Raw genomic sequence first — 25,013 nt, forward strand, 5'->3', positions numbered from 1 at the left:
AATGAAATAGACCCACACACTTAACATAAAGTAAAACAAAAATCAAGATTGTATGATGATAATAACTCATAGTTTATCTATTTTATACATGAGAAAATTGAGATTCTGAGGTTAAATCACTTACCTTTAGTCACATGGCTGATGTCTGAGATAGGATTTGAACCTAGACATTCCAAGACCAGTATTCTTTCCACTATAACATGTTGCTTTTTATTTCTAGGTTCAGAAACTCATTTGCCTTATGCTACTAAATCAGCTAGGTAGTACAACAGATATATTTCTGGGGCACTCTAGTTTAAGAAGACTTGATTTCTAAGCTGTGTAATATTAGTCAAATTCTTAATTTTAATTTCTGTTTGCCTTTCATCTGGAAAACAGGGATGATAATAACAGCACCTACCTCTCAGGGCTGTGAGAGTCAAATGAGATAATATTTATAAAGAGCTAGCATAAAACCTGGCACATAAAAGACCTATAATAAAATGCTTGTTTCCTTACTTCCTACTTAAATAGTTTACTTTTTAATGTACAAAATGTACATTCTTTTTAGAAATTAAACATTCTGGATTCCTTTATTATATATCACATTAAATAGTTCAATAGCTAAAATTCATACTTTAAAAAGTGCATTTCAATGGAAAACCTATAGAAAACATGAAAATAGAGCAAAATCAAAACAAAATCAAAACAAAAAACAAAAACCATACATTCAATTAACAAAAAAAAAAAAAAAAGAAGAAGAAGCAGTTGAGCTGGGCTAATAATAAGACAGCTTCCTGCACATTGTTAAATATAAGTATCATATTACAAAGAGGAAAAAACTAAGAGTCCATGTAGTAATAGAAGAGACAAAAGAGATTTAAACTAAAAGAGGGAAAAACTTAGAAGAATGTCAAGCAGTGCCAAAAATGTGTCCCCTTAGAGGTTTCGAGACAATGACTTCAGAGACTAGAAGTATATTTTCCTTCCCTCCTTTCACAAATGAAACCACATCGGAGCATGTTGTGCAATTCTACCAAATATGCAAATACTTATTAAGCATACTCTATTTTAACTTCAAATTCTTAAGAAATTTGGGAAGTCTTGTGTAACAAATTATAAATCATTAAAATGAGAAAAATTATCCAATTACCTTTTTCTTGAGAAAGTCTCCCTCTGAAAAAATGTAACAAGTTCATTGTAGGTGGATCATATTACAATCATGAAATGTCAAACTAAGCTCACCTTTTGCTAATTAAAATGATATGTATCTTCTATTTTATTTCAACTTGGATCAGAACAATAGACCAGGAAAAAAAATTTTTTATTCCTTTATATAAACTCAATTAAATGTATTATTCAGGGCAGATTATAAGATTTGAAATTATTTTGTCTTAGTTTCCTCAATTTTTAAAACAAAATGGAACATTAAATAAATTATTTCCAAGGTACTTTGACCTTCAGTTCTTTCTTTTTATGACTGTATAAACTGTCTTCCTCTTTATTGCTGACCACTTTTTATCCATTGGCTTTGTCTAACAATACTTATACCAGAAAAAGAACAAATAAAGTGGAATAATGAAAATATCAGTCTGTTTTGATGGCATTGTTTTCAATGTTTGGGTAGAGAGAAGGTAATTTTTATGGACCAAAACAAGATGTAACAATCAGTTTTATTTCTTCATACCTTTTCTGTACCATGGAAAAATCTATCAGTGCTGGTGATGGCTGACTTTGGCATTTTTGCCCAACATGGCTAAGATAAGGAGGTTACCATTTATTGGTGGAAGTCCAGGACATAAGAATCCCCAAAAATGGGGAATCTAGAAGCAGAAATTCCATCCTTTCCCCACTTTTTTCCTCCTCCCACCCTGCCCTAGAGATAGCCACCACTGGACACAAGTAGGTGTATGTATGTATGTATGTATGTATGTAAGTAATATTATCTTATACCTACTTCTGTTTATCAGTTTTTTTTCTCTGGATTTAGATAGCATCTTTTTTCATATGTCTTTTATGGTTAATGTGAGTATTTACAATAGTCAGAATAGACACTTAAGTTGTCCTTAAGACAATATTGTTGTTACTATATGCAATGTTCATTTGTTCCTGCTCATTTCATTCTTCATTATTTCAAACAAGTCTTTCCATGTTTTTCTAAGAATGCTGAACTCATCATTTCTTGTAGTGTTAAATCACAATCATACCACTTATTTAGACATTCCGTAATTGATAGGCATCACCTCAATTTCCAGTTCTTTGTCATCACAAAGAGAGGCTCTATAAGTTTTTTTTTAGAACTTAGTTCTTTTCCTTTTCCCTTAATCACCTTGGAGAACAGACTTAATAATGCCATTGCTGGATCAAAAAGCATAAGTAATTAAATAGCTCTTTGGACATAATTCCAGCTTGCTCTCCAAAATGGTTGGATTCATACATAGTTCCACCAAAAGTGTATTGTTATCCCAATTTTTCCATATTCCCTCTAAAATTTATCACTTTCCTTTTCTATCATAAAATAATAGGTAATCTGATAAGCATAAGATGACATCTCAAAGTTGTGTTAATGTGAATTTCTCTAATCTTTAATGACTTAAAGAGCATTTTTATATGTTTTTTTTTAATAGTTTTTATTTCTCTATTGAAAAAACTGCCTGTTCATATGCTTTGACCATTTATCAGCTAAGGAATGAGTCATGTTCTTATAAATTTGACAATGTTCTTTATATGGGATATGAGTCCTTTATCTGAGAAACTGTTGATAAAAAATTTTCTCCCAATTTTCTATTTTCCTTCTAATCTTGGCTACATTGGTTTTGTTTGTACCAACTTTTTAATTTAATGTAATTTAAATTATCTGTTTTATACCTCACAATACTCTTTTTCTCTGTTTATTCACAAATTGTTCTCCTACTCAAAAGTCTGATAGGTAATATGTTTCTTGTTTTTCTAATTTTGTTATGGTACTTACTTTTGGGTTATGTATCCATTTTAATCTTATCTTGGCAAATAGTATAAGATATTGGTCTATGCCCATTTTCTGCCAAACTGCTTTCCAGTTTTCCTAACAATTTTTTTCCTACCAATTAATGAATTCTTATCCCAAAGCTTAGATCTTTACATTTTGTCAAATACAAGGTAATTATAACCATTTGCTACTGTTTTTTGTTTGTCTACTCTGTATGAATGTATAATGAATTTCAATATTATTTTGTCTAGCTCAGTAAGATAATTTTTTGGTAATTTAATTGGAATGCCATTCAATAAATAGATTAGATAAAATTGAAACTGCCTTCCTATGAACAATTAAGATTTCTTCAATTATTTAAATCTGACCATTTATATCAAAAAGTGTTTTTTTAATAATGTTTATGTCTTTCCTGGGTTTGTTTTGACAGGTATTCTCCCAGATATTTTGGACTGTCTACAGTTAATTTAAAAGAGGTATCTCTTACTATCTCTTCTTGAAGGGTTTTGTGGGTAATATATAGAAATGCTGATGATTTGTGTGAGTTTCTTTTATATCCTGCTACTTTTCTGAAATTATTATTTCCACTAACTTTTTTAGTAGAATATTTAGGATTTGCCTAGTATATCAATGTATTAGGTGAAAAAAGGATAATTTTTTTAAACCTCATTGCCCACTCTGATTTCTTTAATTTCTTTTTCTTCTCTTATTGCAATTGCTAGCATTTCGAATATAACATTGAATAATATTGGTGACAATGGGCATCCTTGTTTCAATCCTAATGTTATTGGGAAGGTTACTATCTTATCCCCATTACAAATTACAGTTGCTGATGGTTTTAGGTAGATGTGTCTTATCATTTTAAGAAAGAATACCTTTCTTTTAAATGTTTTGTTTTTATAAAGAGGAATAAATGTTGTGTTTTATCAAAAGTTTTTTTCTGCATCTATTGATATAGTTATATGATCTTTGTGATTTTTGTTATTGATATAATCAGATATGCTAATAGTTTTTCTTAGGTAAAACTATCCCTGTATTCCTGGTACAAATCCCCACTTGTCTACAAGGTATAATCTTTGCAATATATTATTGTAATCTCCTAGCTAGCATTTTATTTAGAATTTTTGCTTTTATATTCTTAATGAAATTTGTCTATAATTTTTCTTTCTCTATTTTTGTTCTTTCTGGTTTAGGTATCAGATGGTACTGGTTTTTTTTTTTTTATTTCATAAAAGAAGTTTGGTAGGACTCCTTCTTTGTCTACCATTCCAAATAACTTATTTAATATTAGAATTAATAAATCTTTAAATGTTTGGTAGAATTCACTGGTAAATCCATTTAGTTCTGATGCTTTTTTAGGAAGTTTATTTGTGGTTTGTTCAATTTCGGTTTTTAAAATAAGTTTATTTAAATATTCTACTTTCTCTTCTGTTAATCTAGACAACTATTATTTTATAACTTTTTTTCATTTCACTTAAATTGTTAAACTTAGTGACATATTATCAGACAAAATAATTTATAATTGCTTTAATTTCATCTTTATTAATGGTATATTCATCCTTTTCATTTTTAATACTCGTGATTTGGTTTTCTTCTCTCTTTAAAATAAATTAACTAATGGTTTACCTAGTTTTTCATAAAACCAATTTATTATCTATCAATGATTTTCTTACATTCATCTTTAATTTTTAAAATTGCTAATTTTTTCTAATTTTTTAAGTAGCTGACAGTTCATTGGTATGTTCTTTATTTTATTGTATAAGCATTTAGAGTTATAAAATTTCCTCTGGTTATTACTTTTGCTGCATCCCATAAGTTTTGCTGTTTTGTCTCATTATTGTCGTTCTCTTTAAGGAAGTTATTATTTCTGTGATTTGTTCTTTAACTCACTTATTCTTTAAGATTAGGTTTTTAATCTGTGTTTTCAAGGTCCCTTATTAAACATAATTTTTATTGTACTGTAATCTGAAAGGGATGCATTTAATAAATCTGATTTTCTGCATCTGACTACAAAATTTTTAATTCCTTAATATATGTTCAGTCTTTGTAAATATGCCATGTACCACTGAAAAAGGTATATTCTTTTCTATTTCCATTCAGTTCTCTCCAGATACATATTATATCTAGTTTATCTAAGATTCTATCCACCACCTTAAGTTCTTTCTTATTTTTTATTTGACTTATCAAATTCTAAGAAGAAAAGGATAAAGTATTATAGTATTATTGTTTATTTCTCCTTGTATATAATTTAATTTTTCTTTAAAAAATTTAGATCTTATATTATTTGGTGTACATAGATTTAGTAGTGATATTGCTTTTTTGGAGGGGTACTTTTTATCATAATGTAGTTTCCCTGTTTCTCTTTTTTAATTAAATCTACTTTAGCTTTAACTTTTTCTGAGACTTGCTACTTCTGCTTTTTTTTTAAAACCTCAGCCAAAGCATAATAAATTCTATTCCAATCTTTATTTTATTTGTATGTGTAGCTCTCATTTTTAAATGTGTGGGGGTTTTGTTGTTGTTGTTGTTGCTGTCATTTATTTGGTTGGTTAGGTATTTAAATAAATAAAATATTGTCAGATTCTTATTTTTAATCTATCTTGCTATCTGTTTCTGTCTTATGGATGAGTTTATCCCATTCACATTGAAAGCTATAATTTCTAGTTGTATATTTTCCTCCATCCTATTTTTCCTATTCTCTTTCTCATTCTCTCTTTTTATCTTATGCCTCCTCATATATCTGATTTACTTCTAACCACAACTTCACTAATCTGCACCCTTTTAAAGAGTTTCTCTCTTATCTTCTCCCTGTACCCTTCTATTCCTTAATCTACCCATCATTTTAAGAATCCTTTCCTTATTCTTTCCCCATCCTCCTACTTCTTAATCTACACACCCCTGTAAAAGTCCCTCACTTAACTTGTATCCTCATCCTTCTGTTTCTTTTTAAATTTAGACTTTTATATCCTTCTAGAGATGTTATTCCCTCTTTAATCCACTTCTGATAAACAAAAGGTTTAGCACATCAGTTCTCTACCCCACCTATTTTCTTTTTAACAGTTCTGCCATTGATGCCTTGTTTGTATGAGATAATTGCTCCATTTCACCTCTCTCTATCCAATTTTATTTTTTAGAGTCACCTCATCATACTCAGTTCAACCCCAAGTCTTCCATGTGTGTTCTTTCAAACTACCCAAGTAATGATAACATTCTTAAGAGTATAAATAACATTTTCCCAAATAAGAACTAAGTAATTTGACTTTCTTGAGTCTCTTATAATTTATTTTAAATGTTTATCTTATGTTTGTCTTGGATCTTATTTGTCAAAATTTCCATTCAATTCTATTTCCCCCCCACAAATACTTGAAGACTTTCAATTTATTAATTTTTTTCCTTCTATTCAGGGATGAATCCAGTTTTTCTGGATAAGTTATTTTTGGTTGAAAATCCTGCTTCTTTGCTCTTCAAAATATAATGTTCCAAGTGCTTTTAGTGTAGAAGTTGCTAGGTCTAGTATTATCCTGATTATAGCTTTACTATATTTTTAAAAACTTGTTACTTCACATAAATTTTTTTTCTTAACCTGACTTTCAAAATTTGACTATGATGTTTCTGTTAGTTTTTATTTTGGGATTTCTTTCAGGTAGTGATCAATGGATCTTTTTTGTATTTCTATTTCCCCCTCTAACTCTACAACTTCAGGACAATATTTATTAATGATGTTTTGTAATATCTAGATTATTTTTATCATAATTTTCAGATAGTCCAATAGTTTTTAAATGGTCTCTCTGTTTTTAGATCAGTTGTTTTTGTAATGAGATGTTTCACATTCTCTTCTATTTTTTTATTCTTTTAATTTTTTATTATGTTTTATTTATTATTTCTTGATGTCTTATAACATTATTAGTTTCCCCTTGCCCAACTCTAGTTCTTAAAGAGTCATTTTCTCCTTTAAGTTTTTGGATTTTTTTTTTCTAGTTGGTTGACTTTATTTTTATATTTTTCTTGATTTTCTTAGATTGTCCTTTTTTCCCCCTAATTTTTGCCTCAATCTTCCTTATCAGATTTTAAAAGTTCTTTTTTATGTTCTTCTGCAAACTTTTTTTTGGGTTGTGACCAATTGACATTTTTCTTTGAAATAAGAATGGCTTTTAAATTTTTCATTATTTTCTTCTGAGTATAGAACTAGATCTTCCCTATCCCCATACTAGCTATTTATGTTTGGGTTCTTTCATCCTTGCTTACTCATTCTTTTTATTTATTTATTTATAGAGTGACTTCTTATTATAGTAAGGTTCTAGTCCCAAGTGTGGGCAATTATGCTTCAAACTTCCCGGTTTTTTTATACTATTGTTTTCTAAGTCTAAGGGGCTCAATCCTGGGTACGCCTACTCTACCCCCCCCACACACACACCCCGCCCCCTCCCCGAGCCACGGGAAGGATTTAGCCATACTGTTATTGCAAATTCTCTTGTTCTCTGAAGTCCCTCCCATGACTGCAAACTTCACTCACCCTTTTGCGGAACCAAAAAAAGGGACTTTACTCTCCTGAAAGTGCCCACAGTCACCAGGGTCCCTATCACTCTCTTACCAACCTCACCAGACTTGAATTTGTCCCCACAGCTTTAGCTCAGGACTGCATCTGGTCAGCATAATAGGCTGGCAACCCAGGATAGGAAAGTATCCTCTAATCTCCCCCACTGACCTGCTTGATCCCCACACTTTCTGTGAGGTGAAAAGTTCCTAACACTGAGGCTGCCAACTGCTGAGAATCTGATTGGAGGTGTTTGTTCTTCTACTGGGCCAAACCTCTACTCCTTAGAGGTGGAGTCTTTCCTAAAATCCTCCCGAATTGTCTACGGATGACAACTACTTTATCCAACTTTTAATTATTTCTGTTGCTTAAAGTTCACTTTGAGGCAAAATTTTACCTTGTTTGTGGAAGAAATTTGGAGATCCTGGTATGTCCTGTCTTATTCTACTGTCTTCCAAAATTGAACCCTCTGACTCTGAGTGATCCATTTGGATGATCTGTTGTTCAAGATGTGGAATCACTATCAGGACAAGACCCATATGTACAGAGATACTTAGAACATCTGCTTTTATTGCAGAAAAAAACTGGAAACTAAAGAGATATCCTTCAATTGAGAGATGATTGAACAAATTATGCATATAAATGTAAAGAGATGGTATTGTGCCCTAAGAAATAACAAAAAGGGATTGATTCTGAGAAAAACAAATCCAAATGGATGTTGAAATCTGGACAACAGAAATACTTTATCTGCCTAATCTCTCCAAGACAAATTCTTTGCGATAATTACATATCTCTACTAGAAGGCTCGCCAATGTTTTGGAGTTTGATTGAATGATCATTATATCATCTAAAAGCAATAGTATCTGGAGGACCACACCATCCATAGCTGATCTTTTCTTTACCTGGACTATCTTCCTCCATCACAGTGAATAAACTTAGTCAGAACATACCTCCTTGCTTCATGAATCCTCTGATATTTATTATAAGGGGGTCATTGAACTAAGTTATTTTTCAAATTACATCTTGTTGCAATATGGTATAATGTACAATGAAAGCTTGAGTTCAAGTCCAGAGCCTAGCAAATATTGGCTTTGTAATCTTGAGCAAATCATATAATTGGGTCCTAAGAAATTTATTAAGGATATAATCTGTAGAGAATGAGTTGATCTGCTTAGTTCCCTATGATAATGAAATCAAAGTCCAATCCCTAACCCTATAACAACTTCTAGAATCCTGAATGATCTTGATGTATGGCTATGAGCTTACACTTTACTGTAACTTAGGAAAACTAATATAATAAATAATGACTTATTTTCTAGCATTTTAAGATTTACATTCCTAAAAATTCTTTGAGATAAGTTCTACAAGTATTATTTCCAGTTTATAAGTAAATAAACTGAGACTCAGAATTGTTGTGAGTGTAAAAATAAATAATATTTTTGTAATGTAGATAGATAAAATAGGTCCTTTTCAAATCTGAGACAAACTATGAGTTTATTCAAAGTGGTAATTGACTACTTGGAGATTCCCCTTTGTGGACTGGCAAATTTTAAATCATGGGATTTATTCTCTTCAGTTTGGCACTTAAAGCTCTTTACAATTTGGCTTCATTCTACCTCGCTAAACTTATTGCACACTTCCTTCATGAACTCTACCTTCTCTCTATACTGGCCTACTCACTGCTCTCTGAAGTTGAGATACAGCTCCAGAAGTTGAATAAAAAAATTCCACGTCTTTCCAACTCGTTTTCCTTCATACTTAGAATGACTCCTACCCTCACTCTGCCTTTAAACATCTTTGGGGGATCAATTCATGTGCCAGATCCCATGGGAAACTTTTCCTGAATCTTCCTGTTAGTGTTCTCTCTCTTCTAAAAGTGTTACATATATATGTACACACAAATAAATGTATTTGTTATATTTATGTATATCTCTATATACCTACCTGTCTACATAGAAAGATGTAGATAAAATATGTGTGTGTACGTGTCTTTGTTATACTCCCCTCTGTAGAATGTAAGCTCTCTGAAAGCAATGACTGTTCCCCTCCCCTTTCTATATACTTAAGTCCTGATGAATAGTAGATGCTTAATGATTGTTGGATTGAAAGGCTGGATGATTGGTGAAATACTGTTCTCTTATTTGGGATATTCTATATCGCTTCTTAAAGCGTGGTCCACAAACCACTAGGGATTCCTTAGATGATTTCAGAGAGTTCATGGGATCAAAACTATTCATTATGATACTAATACATTTTAATTTCTAATATGGGAATATGAATAGATATAATCTACATAAAGAAAAGTTGAGGGGTCCTTAATAATTTTTAAAAGTGTAAAAGTTTTCTAAGATCAAAAAGTGTGAGAACCTCTATGTTATAGGAAAGCAAACAGAGATCTACAGGTACATACAATGTGACATCTCATCCAAATGGTTTCACTGAAAGATAAGGTGTCCTGAGCACAGGAGATGATTGTAAAATTATATTTTGACTTGGTCAGAACACTGCTGGTATATGCATTAGGTGCTGGGTGCTACATTTTAGAAAGGACATCAAGGAGCTAAATAGTATAGAAGAGGGACTTTGACATGTGAATTTAGGAATGAATTTGGAATATAATCATATATATATATATAATCATATATATAACTGGAGAAGTCTTAGAAATCAAAATAAACTGATTCTCATGTATAAGAGAAATCATTTTTTTTTTTCATTCAACTAAGGGGCTTATGTATTCTCTACCAGTTCTGAGATGTAAAACTTGCCCAGGGTCACACATTATCAGAGCTAAGATATGAACCCAAGTTTTTAGTGACCCTGTGCCCAGCTTTTTTCACTATTTATTTCTGCCCACTCATTTGATAAAATAATATTTCATTTTTTCCATATATATGTAAAGATAGTTTTCCACATTCACTTTGATCTACAATCACTCTTCATAGTTCTCTCTCTGCATTCAGAAATCATTTTCCACCCCTGTCTTTTGGAATTATCTTGGATCACCATATCATCACTGTGAAGAACTAAGTCTACCGTAGCTGAATATCACCTAATCTTGCTGTTATTGTGTACAATGTTCTCCTGGTTCTACTTATTTCACTCTGCATCAGTTCATGTACATCAGGAAAAAAAATTTGTTTAAAAAACTTCTTTGTCCTGACACTTACAGTAGGATTTTATTTGTGTCTGACAGCCTAGACAAGTCCAGATAGAGCTAATTTCCCACTTCATTTTGATTCTGGTTACCTTGTTTGCTTACCTGGGAGAACATTCCTAGATGTTCTTTAAGAAGTTAAAAAATCAACCATATCTTTTATAAACAAAGTATTTGAAAAATGCAGTTGCTACTTACTTTTCATACAATAGCTTAACTTCATTTTGCCCATAAAAATACACATTTTCCTTTTTTGCATATTAATATCTATGAATATGTATATATATGCAAATATACATGTGTATATATCAATGTATATTTCCTTTTTAAAACTGATAGGATGACACTGTCATTGCAACAATGTACCAGCAGATGGCTGTCATTAAAACCACATTAACCACATAAAGTTTGGTACCCTTTTTATTATCAGTTTCTGAAAATGTACAAGTATACTCTCTTTTTTTTCACTTCCTTCCTTTCTTCTTTCCTTCCTCTCTCTCTTTCTCTCTCTTTCTTTTTCCTTCTTATTCTGGCTCTTAAATAACCCAGTGATGGAGACACCACAGGTAGTTTGATCCTGTTTTATAAAGGAGAACATTGCCTCAGATTTTGTGACTTGATGTCAAAGGCAGGAGCCCAGCCCCTCATGCTGTTCTGCATTTACCCCTTCCACAACGCTCGACACCGACCCCCTCCTCTCTATACTTATTACCCGGACCCTCCTAATATAGGCTGTCACGGCTATCTCCTCCCTCCCGTATTGAGCTTGCCCTTTTATGGCTCTTCCCATCTCCAAACCCGCGCCCCTTTTGCACACATACATTTGCCCGACATTCTTCTTTGTCGCCACCCAGCGAAGCTCAACCTTATTTTCTTGGCATTCAAAGCCCTCTTCATCCTCCCCATCCCAAAGCCCCGCGCTCCCGCAACCTCAAACAAAGCAAGTCAGGGCTTCTTAAGTACCACAGAGTGATTGGGAGAACGTCCTTACTGATGGGGGGCGGAGGAGGGGCGGAGGTAGCGTATGTGGCTCTAACACAACGCTGTCTGGCTGAGCGGAGGTTCGACTTCCTTCCCTGACTTCCTATTAACGTTCGCTGCCACCCTCGGCTTCCTAGAAGGGAACAAATCCGAGGGAATCGAATGGAGCCGATTGGCCACTCTGAGCCAGGATTCCAGTGCTCAGAAAGCGAAGCGCCCACTCCGCCAAGGCGGCAGGGGTCACTGGAGCGACGCAAGGCGCTCTGTTTTTCATTCAACTCTCTCTTCTTATTCCCAAGACCAGCTGCTCTCTATGGCTCTCAGTGCCGAAGATTTCCTCTTCCGGGTTAGTCGCCCCAAACGCGCGTAGCGACGGGACGTCTCCGTGGCTATAAAAGCGCCTGTCCGGCCCCGCCCCTTCCTCTTTGGCGAAGGTATCCTCGCTTGGGCCGCGTGCGGGCTGCGGTCCCTGCCTCTCCTCCTGACTCACCGCTGTTCGCTCTCACCGAGGAATAAGTCGGTCAGGAAGCCGCTTCACTGCCATGGTGAGGAGGACAAAAGGGGCTGGGAAGCTGGTGGTCTCGCGAGCTTGCCGGCCACGGCCAAGTCGAAAGGGGGAAGCCGCGTGGGCCTGGGCGGCTTCAGCACACGTGACTGCCCGCGCGCGCTCCCGGGAACCGACTCCTAAAATGAACCCTTAACCTTTTTTAAATTGGGAATCTTCTCCTTTTTGCCTTCCTTTGGGTCTGGTTTTCTTGTTTCCCCCCCCCCCCTCCCTCCGCACCTCTATAATGGCTTCCTTCCTCCTTAGGCGTTCAAAGACACCGGCAAGACACTTGTGGAGCCCGAAGTGGCCATTCATCGGATCCGCATCACTCTAACCAGCCGCAATGTGAAGTCTCTCGAGAAAGGTAACTGTAGGTGGGGGAGGTGAGGAGCGGAGGACTTAACTTGCACTTAAAAGATTTTAAAAAAAAAAAAAAGCCTCTCGTGGTACCGGTGTGTCTTTTGGCATGTTAATGCTATGAAACCTGCCCCAAGTGATGGAAGGCTTTAGCGCCTGGGAGTAATGAAAAAACTGTTTCGCTGAATCCAGAAGGGATGGGGAGGGGAAGAGGTTTTTTTTTTTTTTGTTTTTTTTTTTAAACCGAAGGCTACTTTACAAAGGTTCATTCAGTTGGTAGGCTGAATGAATTGGAACTTTTAGAAAAGTTGGCAATGATGATAAACTTCGTGGTTGAGTTTCAGTGATTATTCTATACGCTATTCTGAGTCAACTCTGGAAGGGCCATCTTGGTTACTTTTAGGGCTACTCAAGGTTTCTGTCAATGCATTAAAAGAAGGCCCTTTTCTTTCCTTTTAGTGTGTGCTGACCTAATTAGAGGAGCCAAAGAAAAGAACTTGAAAGTGAAGGGACCTGTTCGAATGCCCACTAAGGTATGGAAGATCTTTCAGAGTCCTAAGATGAAAGTAATATCTATGTGAAGGGTTTTGAGTTAGTAACTTCATGGGGAAATGCAGCAAAAATGCCCCTCAAAGCACTTTTCTTTATTTCATGGGGAAATGCAACAAGAATGCCCCTCAAAGCACTTTTCTTTTAAGTCTTCATACCTTTAAAAAAAAAAAATTAAGAATGGTGGTTTGCTCTAAGAATGCTTAATGTATAATTAGAATATTACTAGGTGACCAAAACTTGCACTTAAAAGATTTTCAAGCATAACTTAAAAGATTGGTTTGCCATTTCTCCTATTTTAGACACTTCGAATCACAACTAGAAAAACTCCTTGCGGTGAAGGTTCAAAGACTTGGGATCGCTTCCAGATGAGAATCCACAAACGCCTTATTGATTTGCACAGTCCTTCTGAAATTGTAAAACAGATCACTTCTATCAGCATTGAACCAGGTGTAGAAGTGGAAGTCACCATTGCAGATGCCTAATCAGTCATCTCTTTTAATAAATTGATTGCAACTATTAAATTTTGTTTGATGTCTTTGAATTCAAATCATTATCATCATAATTCCTTGTAAAATAATATTTGGAGTAGGTAAAATGGAGTGATTCAAGAAATGAGAATTTAAATGCCAGCCGATAAAAATTATTTTTTTAGGAAGTCAGAATTGGAGAGGGTGGGGGAAGAAGAGGTGGTGGTTAGGGTACTGAAAAAGGTCCTGACTTGTGCCATCAATGTAATTCAACTTTATGGAGGTTGTTGGAATTTGTCCAAGGTCACAAAAATGATGTGGACCTTATGTTAATTTGGCCCAGATTTTGTTTTTGATTTAAGGAGAGTAAACTATTACACAGATTTGTCAAATCATTTTCTGTTCCAGTTGTTTTTTAAATGCTTTTGAGTATATCTAGTCTCTATTAATCTTATAATTTAACATTTGACAGTTTTAAATTTATTTTTGTATAGTTGCAATAACCTACTAATAGTAAAGCAAGCTTCACATAAATGAATACAGTATGTTTGCTTTAAATTATTCTAGGAAGAACTGGGGATTTTGAAAAAGCCAGTTGTCAGTTCCATTAAGGGACCTACCTTGCCTAACATTGATCACTTCTTGATCTTAATTGTCCTTTTAGACAAGCCTAGTAATTTCTTTTATTAGAATAAAACTTTATTTAAAGGACCTGCTACTACTAATAGGAATCTAATTTGACCCAATAATTCAAACCTTGACAAGCTATGGATTATAGTTGCTGTCTTAATGGGAAAGGAATTGACATAAAAATCATAAATGTTAAGTATTGCTTGGCATGTGTGGTGAATTTGTTTGCAAGGGATTGTGCCTTTGGCAGTTGTTTTTCCCCTTTTGTCAAACTTGAAACCTTGAAAGAAGACATTACAGGAATTTATAAATGGAATGTAGGTAAGAATTCCAGTGTAGTACTTTGTTGAGCAATTTGCTTTTATAAAAAATGGAATGCTTGATTCGGTACTAACCAAAAATCAGTTTGGGTACTTTTATGATTTGGAAATCTGATACATCCACAAGAAATATCAGTTTCCTCTTCTCCAGGAAGGAAAGGTATATTTATTATAATTGATGCTCTTGATTCCAGTTTGTCACTTTGTTATCTTTTCAAAGCACTCCTAATAGATTTTTCAGCTGCAAGTAGCAACTACAGAAGCACTAGCAAAGCTCTTAATTGCACAAAGATGATTTCCCAAATGATGGTTTAGGGTGAGGGCACTTGGAAGCATTGCTGTTCTCAAGGCTCCTGGGTTCTGAGTCCCAAGTTTGTCTCCATCAGGGTCTGAGGGGAAATGGTGGTGGTGGGTTGATAATCTAGGCCCAGGATGTTTCTATTGCAGACAGTTTGGCTCTTCAGTTAGACTAGTTTACCTGCCCTCTATATGACAGGTGGTTGGCAGTAGAAAACTTGCTTCCTCAGATGATTTGATAACATTTGTGATGATTTGGTAATGATTCCTTTTGAATTTTCCAAGCTTTCAAGTCTGAGGGCAGAATCTACTATATGGACAATGTTGGGAAATTAGTATTATAATCTAATAGGCATGAAGAACCTTTTAAAAGTAAAATCCATTTACCCACTAAATTAAGGACCACATGGAATGAGCCTGCTTATGTACAAATCTAGAAGTATTAAATATTACTATTTAGGTAAGGTCTTATAAAGCTTATAGACCCCCAAAAAGCAAGTCAAATTTCGAATTTAAATCAAAACTTGTTAATTATGCTTTTAAAACTGATTTTTCTCTAGTTCACTTCAGATTCAAGACATACTTTGAATATTGCTTTCCTCAAGTGGTTATGCATTTTTAGTTAATAGCTAAAAACAATCCAACCAAACATGAAGTGTAGAACCAAAACTAAAACAACTATTAAAAAGTGTGGTGTGTTAATGATTTAGTTGCCCATTATTGAAATTGGTTTCAGTCAGAAAAACCACAGTTGCATTAGATTTAATAAGTATTACATCTATGGGTCTCAACATGTCAGATATTCTAAACACATGAACTATCTCAGAGGAACTGAAAATTTTTTTAAATTTCACTTTGAATATATATTTTAATATTTACATTTGTATTTTTTAATAGGGCAATAATATTCCATGGAATACCACAATTTATCAAGCTGTTTTCTGGTGGTTAGATAGTTTTACAATTTCTCTTTAGAAATAAAATGACTGAATTAGTAAAACTACTATGAATGTTTTTTTGTAAAGATTACTATGTGCTAGACAGGGAAAGAATAAACATAGTTCTTATTTACTCAAATTTGTAGTCGATTTCTAAAAAACGGATATAATCTTGGTAGAGGGATATTGGGTTAAAAGTCAGTTTTTACACTGACTACACAAAAAAGTTCTACATTGAAATTTTGTCTTTTTAGCCAGTGTAGTTGGCCAAGAAGTTTAATTTCATAAGAAAAGTATTTCAATTCTTAAAAGATATTAAGCAATTAAAGAGATTATTAATTTGTAGCATACTCTATTTGGAGTGAGTTTGGATTCAGACTTAACTGTAATGTTGGTATGCTTGGACAAGTCCTCCAACTTTTCTGAAAAAAGGGTTTGGACTAGACAGCCTCTGAAATTACTCTAAAACTGATGCTTTCCTAACGGTCTACTCATGTCTTGGCCATTTCTCCAATGAAGAATGAGTTTGGTTTGGGGGGACAGACTTGGGATTGATTGCACAAGTACTGGACAAGGTGTGATTTCCACCAATAAAAACTATGATTTAGTAGTGTCTAAAATAAATGGAAATTAATACTTCCTTTGATCGAGCTTGGAAACTGAGGGGATAGTGGATTGAACTGGGAAGAGTTATGAGGGCACTAGTCGAACGTGATGATGTTGAGGCCCTGTACTGGGGTGACAGCAAGTAAAAGATAAATACATGTTTAAATGAGGGAATTTTGTGTTAGTATTTGGGGACCATTCTATTTGATTCAATCACCACAGTAATCTGCACTGAGAAGTCCCTATCTTATTATCTCTTCCATTTGGATGTCCTGACAGAAATCCCTACACCCCCACCCCCTCATATTACCATCCAGATCAGAGATTTTAAGTACTGTAATATGCCAAATCTTTTGCACAAAATCTCAATGGATAGAATAGTCTATTTTTCCAAAGGTAATATAAGCAAAAGAGGCATGAGGGAATCTGGTGGAAGGTGGGGAGAAACAGTGATTTGTACTCAGTATACAAGTTGCTGGCTGGTCAGCAAATACTGTGTGGAGAGAAATGATTCTTCATACAGAGGTTTGGGCTGTGAATCACCTCTGAAGAGCAGTGATTGATGCCTTGGATGTTAAAGTATGAGCCGTGCTGCGCCTGGACAGAAAGAAGCTGGAGCAGCTGACTCGGGGCCAGCAACGGGATGCAGTGAGTACCCAGGGCACTGAGTTGCGGCTGTCTCTAGCTCCTTTCAAGTGGGAACACAAGGAAAAACTTTTTCAATAGACTGACACGACTCGCCTTGACTCTGGGTAAGAGTTTGTCCCATGCATTTCGCCTACATCTGCTACTAGGGGAGGAGGAGGATGAAGTTGGCCAGCCCTCTTTCCCGGATCAAAATGCAAAGGATAAGGCGTCCGAAATGATCCAGTTGCCTAAACTAGCTTTTTAATATGGAAAGAGTGAGCACTGGGACTGCCTTTCGGCGCCACCTAGATAGTCATTGCCCTAGTTACAGGTTGGGCAGCGGACAGGTGCAGTTTTATTGAACCCAATCTCTAATTCAGTTTCCTGGATATGAAAAAGCCCGGGGCCCCTGCTCGGGTGCCTGCGTAGGCACAGCCAGTCAGAGTCAGAGGCCAAGCAAGCACTTGCTGGCTCTTTCAGACCTGATCTGGAGCTGTCTGCACTTGTGGGAAAAGAATAGAGGATAAAGACCACACTTCTTTTGGGGAGCAGGGGATTTATGTGAACCTTTTTCACTGGCACTGTAGCATTAGGGAAAGAGTGAGTGAGAGAAGGACGAACAAAAGGATAAAAGGGGGAAGAACTGGACTTAGACCCACACTGGCCAGATTAATGTCAATTATATCTCTGTTGATTGGGAACAATCCATCTCAAGGTAAGATTACAAGCAGCTGATGTCACTTAGAAAGCTAGAACCAATCTGTGCGACCACATGCTGAGAAGAGAAACCTGGCTATCTTTAGGTACCCCCAAGCAGATGGACACAAACATAGGGGCTTTGCTTCTATTGTGAGTTCCTTAAGCTTGCCCAATATTCCTACATTCTTACAGGGTGAGACATTAAGGGGCAGGATGCAATTGGAAGCTGATAGTTAAGTCAGACAAAAGTTTACTGTGTGCCAAGTACTATGCCTTAGCACCATATTTATGGCTATGAAGAAAAGGAAAAAAAAAATCCATATTTTGGAGGATCTTTCCTGAAGGAAACATCAGGTAATTAACTAATATATAACTTAATTTGTATAGTGTCAACGGAAAGTAACCTCTGAGAAGTCATTAGCAGCTGTGTGGAACAACAAATAAGTTCTGCAGAAGGTGAGACGAACTGAATCTTTTAGGAAGCCAGGAAAAGAAATTAAGAGATAGAGGTGAGAAAATCTATACAAAAGTACAGGTATGGCAGGTGGGACATTGTTTGCTGTGAACTGCTAATAGAACAGGATTGCTGTCTTGGGGAGTGCTGGGCGGAGAGTAAAGTGTGAGAAAACTAGAAAGACTGGAAGACCTCTGGTTACAAAGAGCTTTAATTGCCAAGCCGAGGAGTTTGTTTTTGATCCTGATGGCAATAAGGAGCTGCTGGAGTTCACTGAACAGGTGGATAATGTGATCAGATGTACCTTTTAGAAAAATTACCTTGGAAACTGAGGGGATGGTGGATTGAACTGGGAAGAGTTTTGAGGGCACTAGTAGAATGTGATGATGTTGAGGCCCTGTACTGGGGTGGCAGCAATATTAGTGGAGAAAGTTGTGAAGTTAGAAATGATAAGATTTGGAAATGGATCGAATATGTGAGGTGACTGAGGAGATGACGATGACACCAGAGGGAAAGTTTCCAGTCTGGGTGACTGGGAGGGTGGTGATGACCACAAAACTGATAAGTAAATTCAATAAAGAGAGGATTTTGAGCGGAAAGATAATGAGTTCAGATTCAGTCACCCCCAAGTTTGAGTATCTTTGGGATATCCGTTTCAAAATGTTCCACTTTGGTGATATGGAACTGGAATTCAAGAGAGAGATGAGGGTTCTATGTATAAATCTGGGAATCATCTATATCCCAGTCACCAATACAGGCAGACAATGTGTGACTTATCACCCAGGAGAAATAGTAGCATCAGGTTTACTCATACAGAATCCTAATAAGCAGCTTGGTGATAGTCATCCAGATTCCGATTTCAGATCACAAAATCCAGCAATATATTGGACAGCAGCTGTAACAACTGACCGACCTATGCTCACGATCTATATAAATGGCCTTCCATTGGAAGGATTGGTAGACACTGGTGCAGATCGGACGGTCATTAGAGGTGCCAATTGGCCCAGTCACTGGCCAAAGATTAAAGCAGACACCTACATGTCTGGCGTAGGAAGATCAATAGCAGCTGAAGTTAGTGCTGCCCCTATGACATGGACTTTTGAAGGCAAAACAGGAGTTTTTACTCCTTATAAGTTGAAAAAATCCCCATCAATCTGCGGGGAAGAGACGTTTTTACAGCAACTAGGGTTAAAAATGAGTACTTTGGTTTTTTTAAGCAGGGCTGCTGTTGAAGGCCTGCCAACACTTTCACCTGTTCCTATCCAATGGAAAACTGATACATCAGTCTGGATAGAACAGTGGCCCTTAAGTAACGATAAAATTCAGGCCTTATTAGATATAGTACAGGAGCAGCTTGACCAAGGACACTTAAAACCTTCTCTAAGTCCTTGAATTCCCCAGTGTTTGTAGTAAAAAAGAAATCTGGAAAATGGAGGATGTTAATGGATTTAAGAAAAGTGAATGAACAGATGGAAACTATGGGAACTCTTCAACCTGGACTTCCATCTCCTACTCAGTTGCCTAGAGAATGGCCTCTTTGGGTCATAGATATTAAGTATTGTTTCTATTCTACCCTCTGGATAAGGAGGATATAAAAAGATTTGCCTTTTCAGTGCCCAGCGTTAACTTAGCTGAGCCTTATAAAAGATATGAATGGACAGTTTTGCCACAGGGAATGAAAAACAGCCCTACTGTGTGTCAAATGTATGTTGCTGCTGCTCTTGCTCCAGTAAGAAAAGCATTCCCAAAAGTTATGCTATTACATTACATGGATGACATATTGGGATGTGCACCTGAGGAACAAATGTTAGAGGCATGTCTACAAAAGACCATAGAAACACTAAGGAATTACAAATTATACATAGCACCAGAAAAATTCAAAGACATGCTCCTTTTCAATATTTAGGATATGAAGTATACCCTAAGGTGCTTACAGTTCAAAAACTGTCCTTAAGAACAGAGAAGCTAAATACATTGAATGATTTTCAGAAATTGATAGGAGATATCCAATGGATGCGACCAGTGTTAGGTTTGACTACCTATCAGTTACAACCGTTATATGACATTTTAAGGGGAGACAGTGCTTTAAATTCACCACGCCAGCTTACAAAAGAAGCTCAAAAGGCTTTGAGAGAAGTTGAACTGGCTTTATCCAATGTGGTTGAAAGAGTCACTCAAAAACCCTTGGAGATATCAGTTTTTGCCACACAAGAGGCACTCACAGCAGTCCTTCATCAAGGAGACAGTGTGATAGAGTGGGTGAACCTCCCGGCACAACCAGAACAAAGCCTTACACCCTACCCAGTGCTTGTGGCTAGAATTTTATTAAAGGCCACTAAGCGAGCAGTACAATTATCTGGGACAAGACCTGACAAGATATATACCTTTTATACCAATACACAAATTAATGTGTGTTGTGAGACCATCCCAGAGTGGCAAATTTTATTAGCCATGGCTCCAAATTTTTTACATGGGTCTCCATTAAAGATAACTAGACTATTACATAATTGGCGATGGATTCTTGAAGAAAAGTTTCTAAAGTTCCTCTTAAAGGACCAACTATCTTCACGGGTGCATCCAAACATAATATTTGTGCTGTGTACTCTCATGATCTAACTATAAAGAGAGTAGTCAGAACTCCTTTTCAGTCCACTCAGCAGAATGAATTGTACGCGATCATTCTAGCTCTTACTTATTATCCAGGAGACATAAATATAATATCTGATTCGGCCTATTCAGTAGGTGTGGTACAAAGAATTGCCACAGCCCAAATAAAATTTGCAGCCTCTAATATATATCAGCTCTTTAAGAAACTTCAAGAGCAAGTGAGAAAGCATCCAGGTAAGATCTATATATTACATGTCCATTCTCATAGTGGACTTCCAGGTCCCATATTTGATGGCAATTCAAAGGCAGATAGCCTTCTAACTATGTTGGTCAATACCCCTTTGTTCCAAGAAGCCCAGGCATCTCATTCTAAATATCATCAGGCTGCTCGAGCTTTACGTTTACAATTTGGAATAACAAGAGAGGAAGCCAGGAGCATAGTAAAAGCCTGTACGGCTTGCCTTCCTTTCCACGCTCCTACACTGCCTCCAGGGAAGAACCCTAGTGGTTTGAGACCCAATGAAATCTGGCAAATGGATGTGACCCATTATAAATCTTTTGGTCGTCTGTCTTTCATCCACGTTGTGGTAGACACCTTTTCGGCATTCACTTTTGCAATGCCAGCAGCAAAAGAGACAGCCTGAGTGGTCACTGAATTCCTCATACAAGCATTTGCCATTATGGGTGTGCCACAAGCAATAAAAACAGATAATGGTCCTGCTTATACTTCGAAACATTTTGCACACTTTTGTGCACAGTATAAGATTTTACACACTCAAGGACAGGCAATAGTGGAGAGGAGAAACAGAGATATTAAGACGCTCCTCCAAAAACAAAAGAAAGGGGGAGCCACACGTAACCCTAGAGAACTTCTAAATCTAACCCTTTATACTATTAACTTCTTGATTTTTGACAAAGATGGACTGGCTCTGGCAGACAGGTTTTATAACCTACCGGAAGGTCAGTGTCCAGTGCGAGCAGCTCCACTATCTTTAGATAATTGCCAGGTGATGTGGAGAGACCCAGAAAGTGGTGAATGGAAAGGACCAGATAGGCTAACTGCTTTGGGGAGAGGGTTTGCTTGTATCTCTACAGGTGGAGAAGGAATCAGATGGGTGCCAACGAGCCATATTTGCATTGTCCATCGCAGAGAGATGGAGCAGACCCTTGAAACAAAGGAGACGACCCAAGAAATATCGGGTGGTTCTGTTGCTGATTGTGCTCACCATTGAAAGAGCGTGGCAGTTATGGCATTTGACTCATGGACAGCAAAGATTGTAGGACTTGAAAACCCTCAGGAATCATTGGATTCTCTGAGACATAGGACTTGAAAACCCTCAGGAATCATTGGATTCTTTGAGACATAGGACTTGAAAACTCTCAGGAATCATTGGATTCTCTGAGAGATGATAAGACTGTTACGGGACTTCAAAATCTGCTGGAATCATTGGATTCCCTAACACATAAAAAGACTTTTGCAGGACTTCAAAAACTCAGGGGGATCATTGGATTCCCTGATATGTGAAGCAATGGACAATAGATTGGTTTTGGACTATCTCTTGGCTGCTGAAGAAGGTGTATGTGTGACTGTTGTCTACATACCCTCCTTTTAGGACTTCTGGTGATCTTTTCCAACACCATGTTGATTTATATTGTTTGCTATTCTGCTACTTGCATGTACAATTCATGTTTGTTACACCACATCGAGCCTGCACTGACTGTGGGGAGAGTCATCCCTAATAGCCTCTACGTTATTGCTATGTGCTTGTGTAATACCTCCCATGCTGATGGGTTTGTGCATAATAAGACCCTTCAGCCCAGAAACCTGCTAGCAACCCCCACTTCCCTTTGGTGCTTTTCATCTCCCTTCCTGAGAAGTCAGGGAGGCTGTGATCACCTCCTTTTCGGTGCTTTCACCTCCTTCCCTGAGAAGTTAGGGAGGCTATGATCACCTCCCCTTGGGGGCTCTGACCTTCCTGAGGAGTCAAGGATGGCATGACCACCTGTGTTCTAAAATAAAAGAAAGCGGGAGAGGCACCAAATGTGAAGATCGCGTATTTTAAAATCAGCCGGAGTCAGGAATTCAGGTTAGGGGAAAATCGTCTATCTTTATTCTCAGTGAAGAAGGATCCGAGGTGGAAGAGAATCGGTGATAGCAATGTGTGTAGCCGAGTCAAGAAGCTAGCTAGACCAGCAGCCACATGACCAGCAGCTAGGAGTATGGAACCCAGGCCCAATCTCCCCCAGCTTCTCTTCCTGTCTCTCTCTGCCTCCACCCACCAAAATCGTCATTTCCTATACAACACATCAGGACTTGCATGGAGAGTGGGCAGGGACCATTCTTTATCCAATCATGTATATTAATTAGAGTATAGCCCAATTACTATTTAGCCTCACGGACTTGGGACCTCAGTGCATCAACTCAAACCTCAGCCCATTACAGAGATAAGAGGTGAGAAAACCTATACAAAAGTACAGGTATGGCAGGTGGGACATTGTTTGCTGTGAACTGCTAATAGAACAGGATTGCTGTCTTGGGGAGTGCTGGGCGGAGAGTAAAGTGTGAGAAAACTAGAAAGATTGGAAGACCTCTGGTTACAAAGAGCTTTAATTGCCAAGCCGAGGAATTTGTTTTTGATCCTGATGGCAATAAGGAGCTGCTGGAGTTCACTGAACAGGTGGATAATGTGATCAGATGTACCTTTTAGAAAAATTACCTTGGAAACTGAGGGGATGGTGGATTGAACTGGGAAGAGTTTTGAGGGCACTAGTGGAATGTGATGATGTTGAGGCCCTGTACTGGGGTGGCAGCAATATTAGTGGAGAAAGTTGTGAAGTTAGAAATGATAAGATTTGGAAATGGATCGAATATGTGAGGTGACTGAGGAGATGAGGATGACACCAGAGGGAAAGTTTCCAGTCTGGGTGACTGGGAGGGTGGTGATGACCACAAAACTGATAAGTAAATTCAATAAAGAGAGGATTTTGAGCGGAAAGATAATGAGTTCAGGTTCAGTCACCCCCAAGTTTGGGTATCTTTGGGATATCCGTTTCAAAATGTTCCACTTTGGTGATATGGAACTGGAATTCAAGAGAGAGATGAGGGTTCTATGTATAAATCTGGGAATCATCTGCATAGAACTCATAATTGAACCCATGAGTGCTGTTGAAATCACTGAGATAATAGGTTTTTTTTTTAAAAAAAGAGGGTCTTGAAGAGAGCTCAGAGGGAGAGCCACTGTTAATGAATGTGACATGGATTAAGAATTAGAAAAACCTGAGAAGGAGTGATCTGACACACATAAGAAGCAGGATAGGGCAATGTCTGAAAACCTAAAGAAAACAATATGCAAGAGAAGATAGTGATCAATGGTGTCAGAAGCTGCAGTGGGCAAGAAGAAAAAAAATTTTAAGCATTTATTTAATAGTTGAATTGCTTATATAACAGTTTTGATCACTAGAAATTGCTATGGTTGTCTGACAGGTCTTAATTTGAGGTCTGTGGATGTTTACTTTTTATTTTTTTATTACAGCTTTTTATTTTCAAAACATATGCTTGGAAAATTTTTCAACACTGATCCTTGCAAAATCTTGTGTTACACATTTTTCCCTCTCTTCTCCCCACCCCCTTCCCCAGATGGCAAGCAATCTAATATATGTTAAAAATATATATAATTAAATCTAATATATGTATGCATATTTATACAATGATCATGCTGCACAAGAAAAAATAGATCAAAAAGGGAAAAAAATGAGAAAGAAAACAAAATGCAAGCAAATAACAAAAAGAGTGAAAATATTGTGTTGTAATTCACACTCAATTCCCACAGTCTTCTCTCTGGGTATAGTTGGCTCTCTTCATCAAAAGATCATTGGAACTGGCCAAGCCAGAAATATTATGAAAAACAATTAGAGTTAGTAGGTAAGATATTGTTAATAACTTTGGAAATATGAATTTGGAAGTTAGACTAGAGACACTTAAAAGAATAAGAGGAAAGGAAGTGGAGGCACTAATTGGAGACAGCTTTCTCAAGGAGTTAAAAGACAACCCAGTCAGAGAGAAGACTAGGGTAAAGGCTAAAGAAATTTACATGATAGCTTTATTTTTTATATTTTTATATTATATTTTACATTTATTATAATTTTATATTTAAAAGGAATAACAAATTGTACATAATAGAGTTTACAGTTTCATATGCAATCATCTTTTTTATTTTACTCTGTTATGGAAATGCTTGTTTAAATTAAAAATAAAATAAATGTGAGATAGAAAAAAGAAACAGTTCTGAATAT

General features: G+C 36.4%; 1 protein-coding gene, 1 long non-coding RNA gene and 1 other non-coding gene across 3 annotated transcripts; 2 read left to right on the forward strand and 1 right to left on the reverse strand.

The window, feature by feature from the left end:
- Positions 1 to 11,040: 11,040 nt before the first annotated feature.
- Positions 11,041 to 11,927, reverse strand: LOC116420580. The gene is made up of 2 exons (XR_004230946.1): positions 11,460 to 11,927; positions 11,041 to 11,215 (listed from the first exon to the last, which is right to left on the reverse strand). It is a non-coding gene; the product is annotated as an uncharacterized LOC116420580 (long non-coding RNA).
- A 90-nt stretch (positions 11,928 to 12,017) lies between these two features.
- Positions 12,018 to 13,596, forward strand: RPS20 (ribosomal protein S20). The gene is made up of 4 exons (XM_003759766.4): positions 12,018 to 12,164; positions 12,431 to 12,530; positions 12,983 to 13,056; positions 13,375 to 13,596. The coding sequence occupies exons 1-4, from the start codon at positions 12,162 to 12,164 to the stop codon at positions 13,555 to 13,557; spliced, it is 360 nt and encodes a 119-aa protein (XP_003759814.1). The 5' UTR covers positions 12,018 to 12,161; the 3' UTR covers positions 13,558 to 13,596.
- LOC111719027 lies at positions 12,833 to 12,898 on the forward strand. The gene has a single exon (XR_002769345.1). It is a non-coding gene; the product is annotated as a small nucleolar RNA U54 (small nucleolar RNA).
- Positions 13,597 to 25,013: the final 11,417 nt, after the last annotated feature.

Source organism: Sarcophilus harrisii, chromosome 1, assembly GCF_902635505.1.
Source record: "Sarcophilus harrisii chromosome 1, mSarHar1.11, whole genome shotgun sequence".
Classification (NCBI taxonomy): Eukaryota; Metazoa; Chordata; class Mammalia; order Dasyuromorphia; family Dasyuridae; genus Sarcophilus; species Sarcophilus harrisii.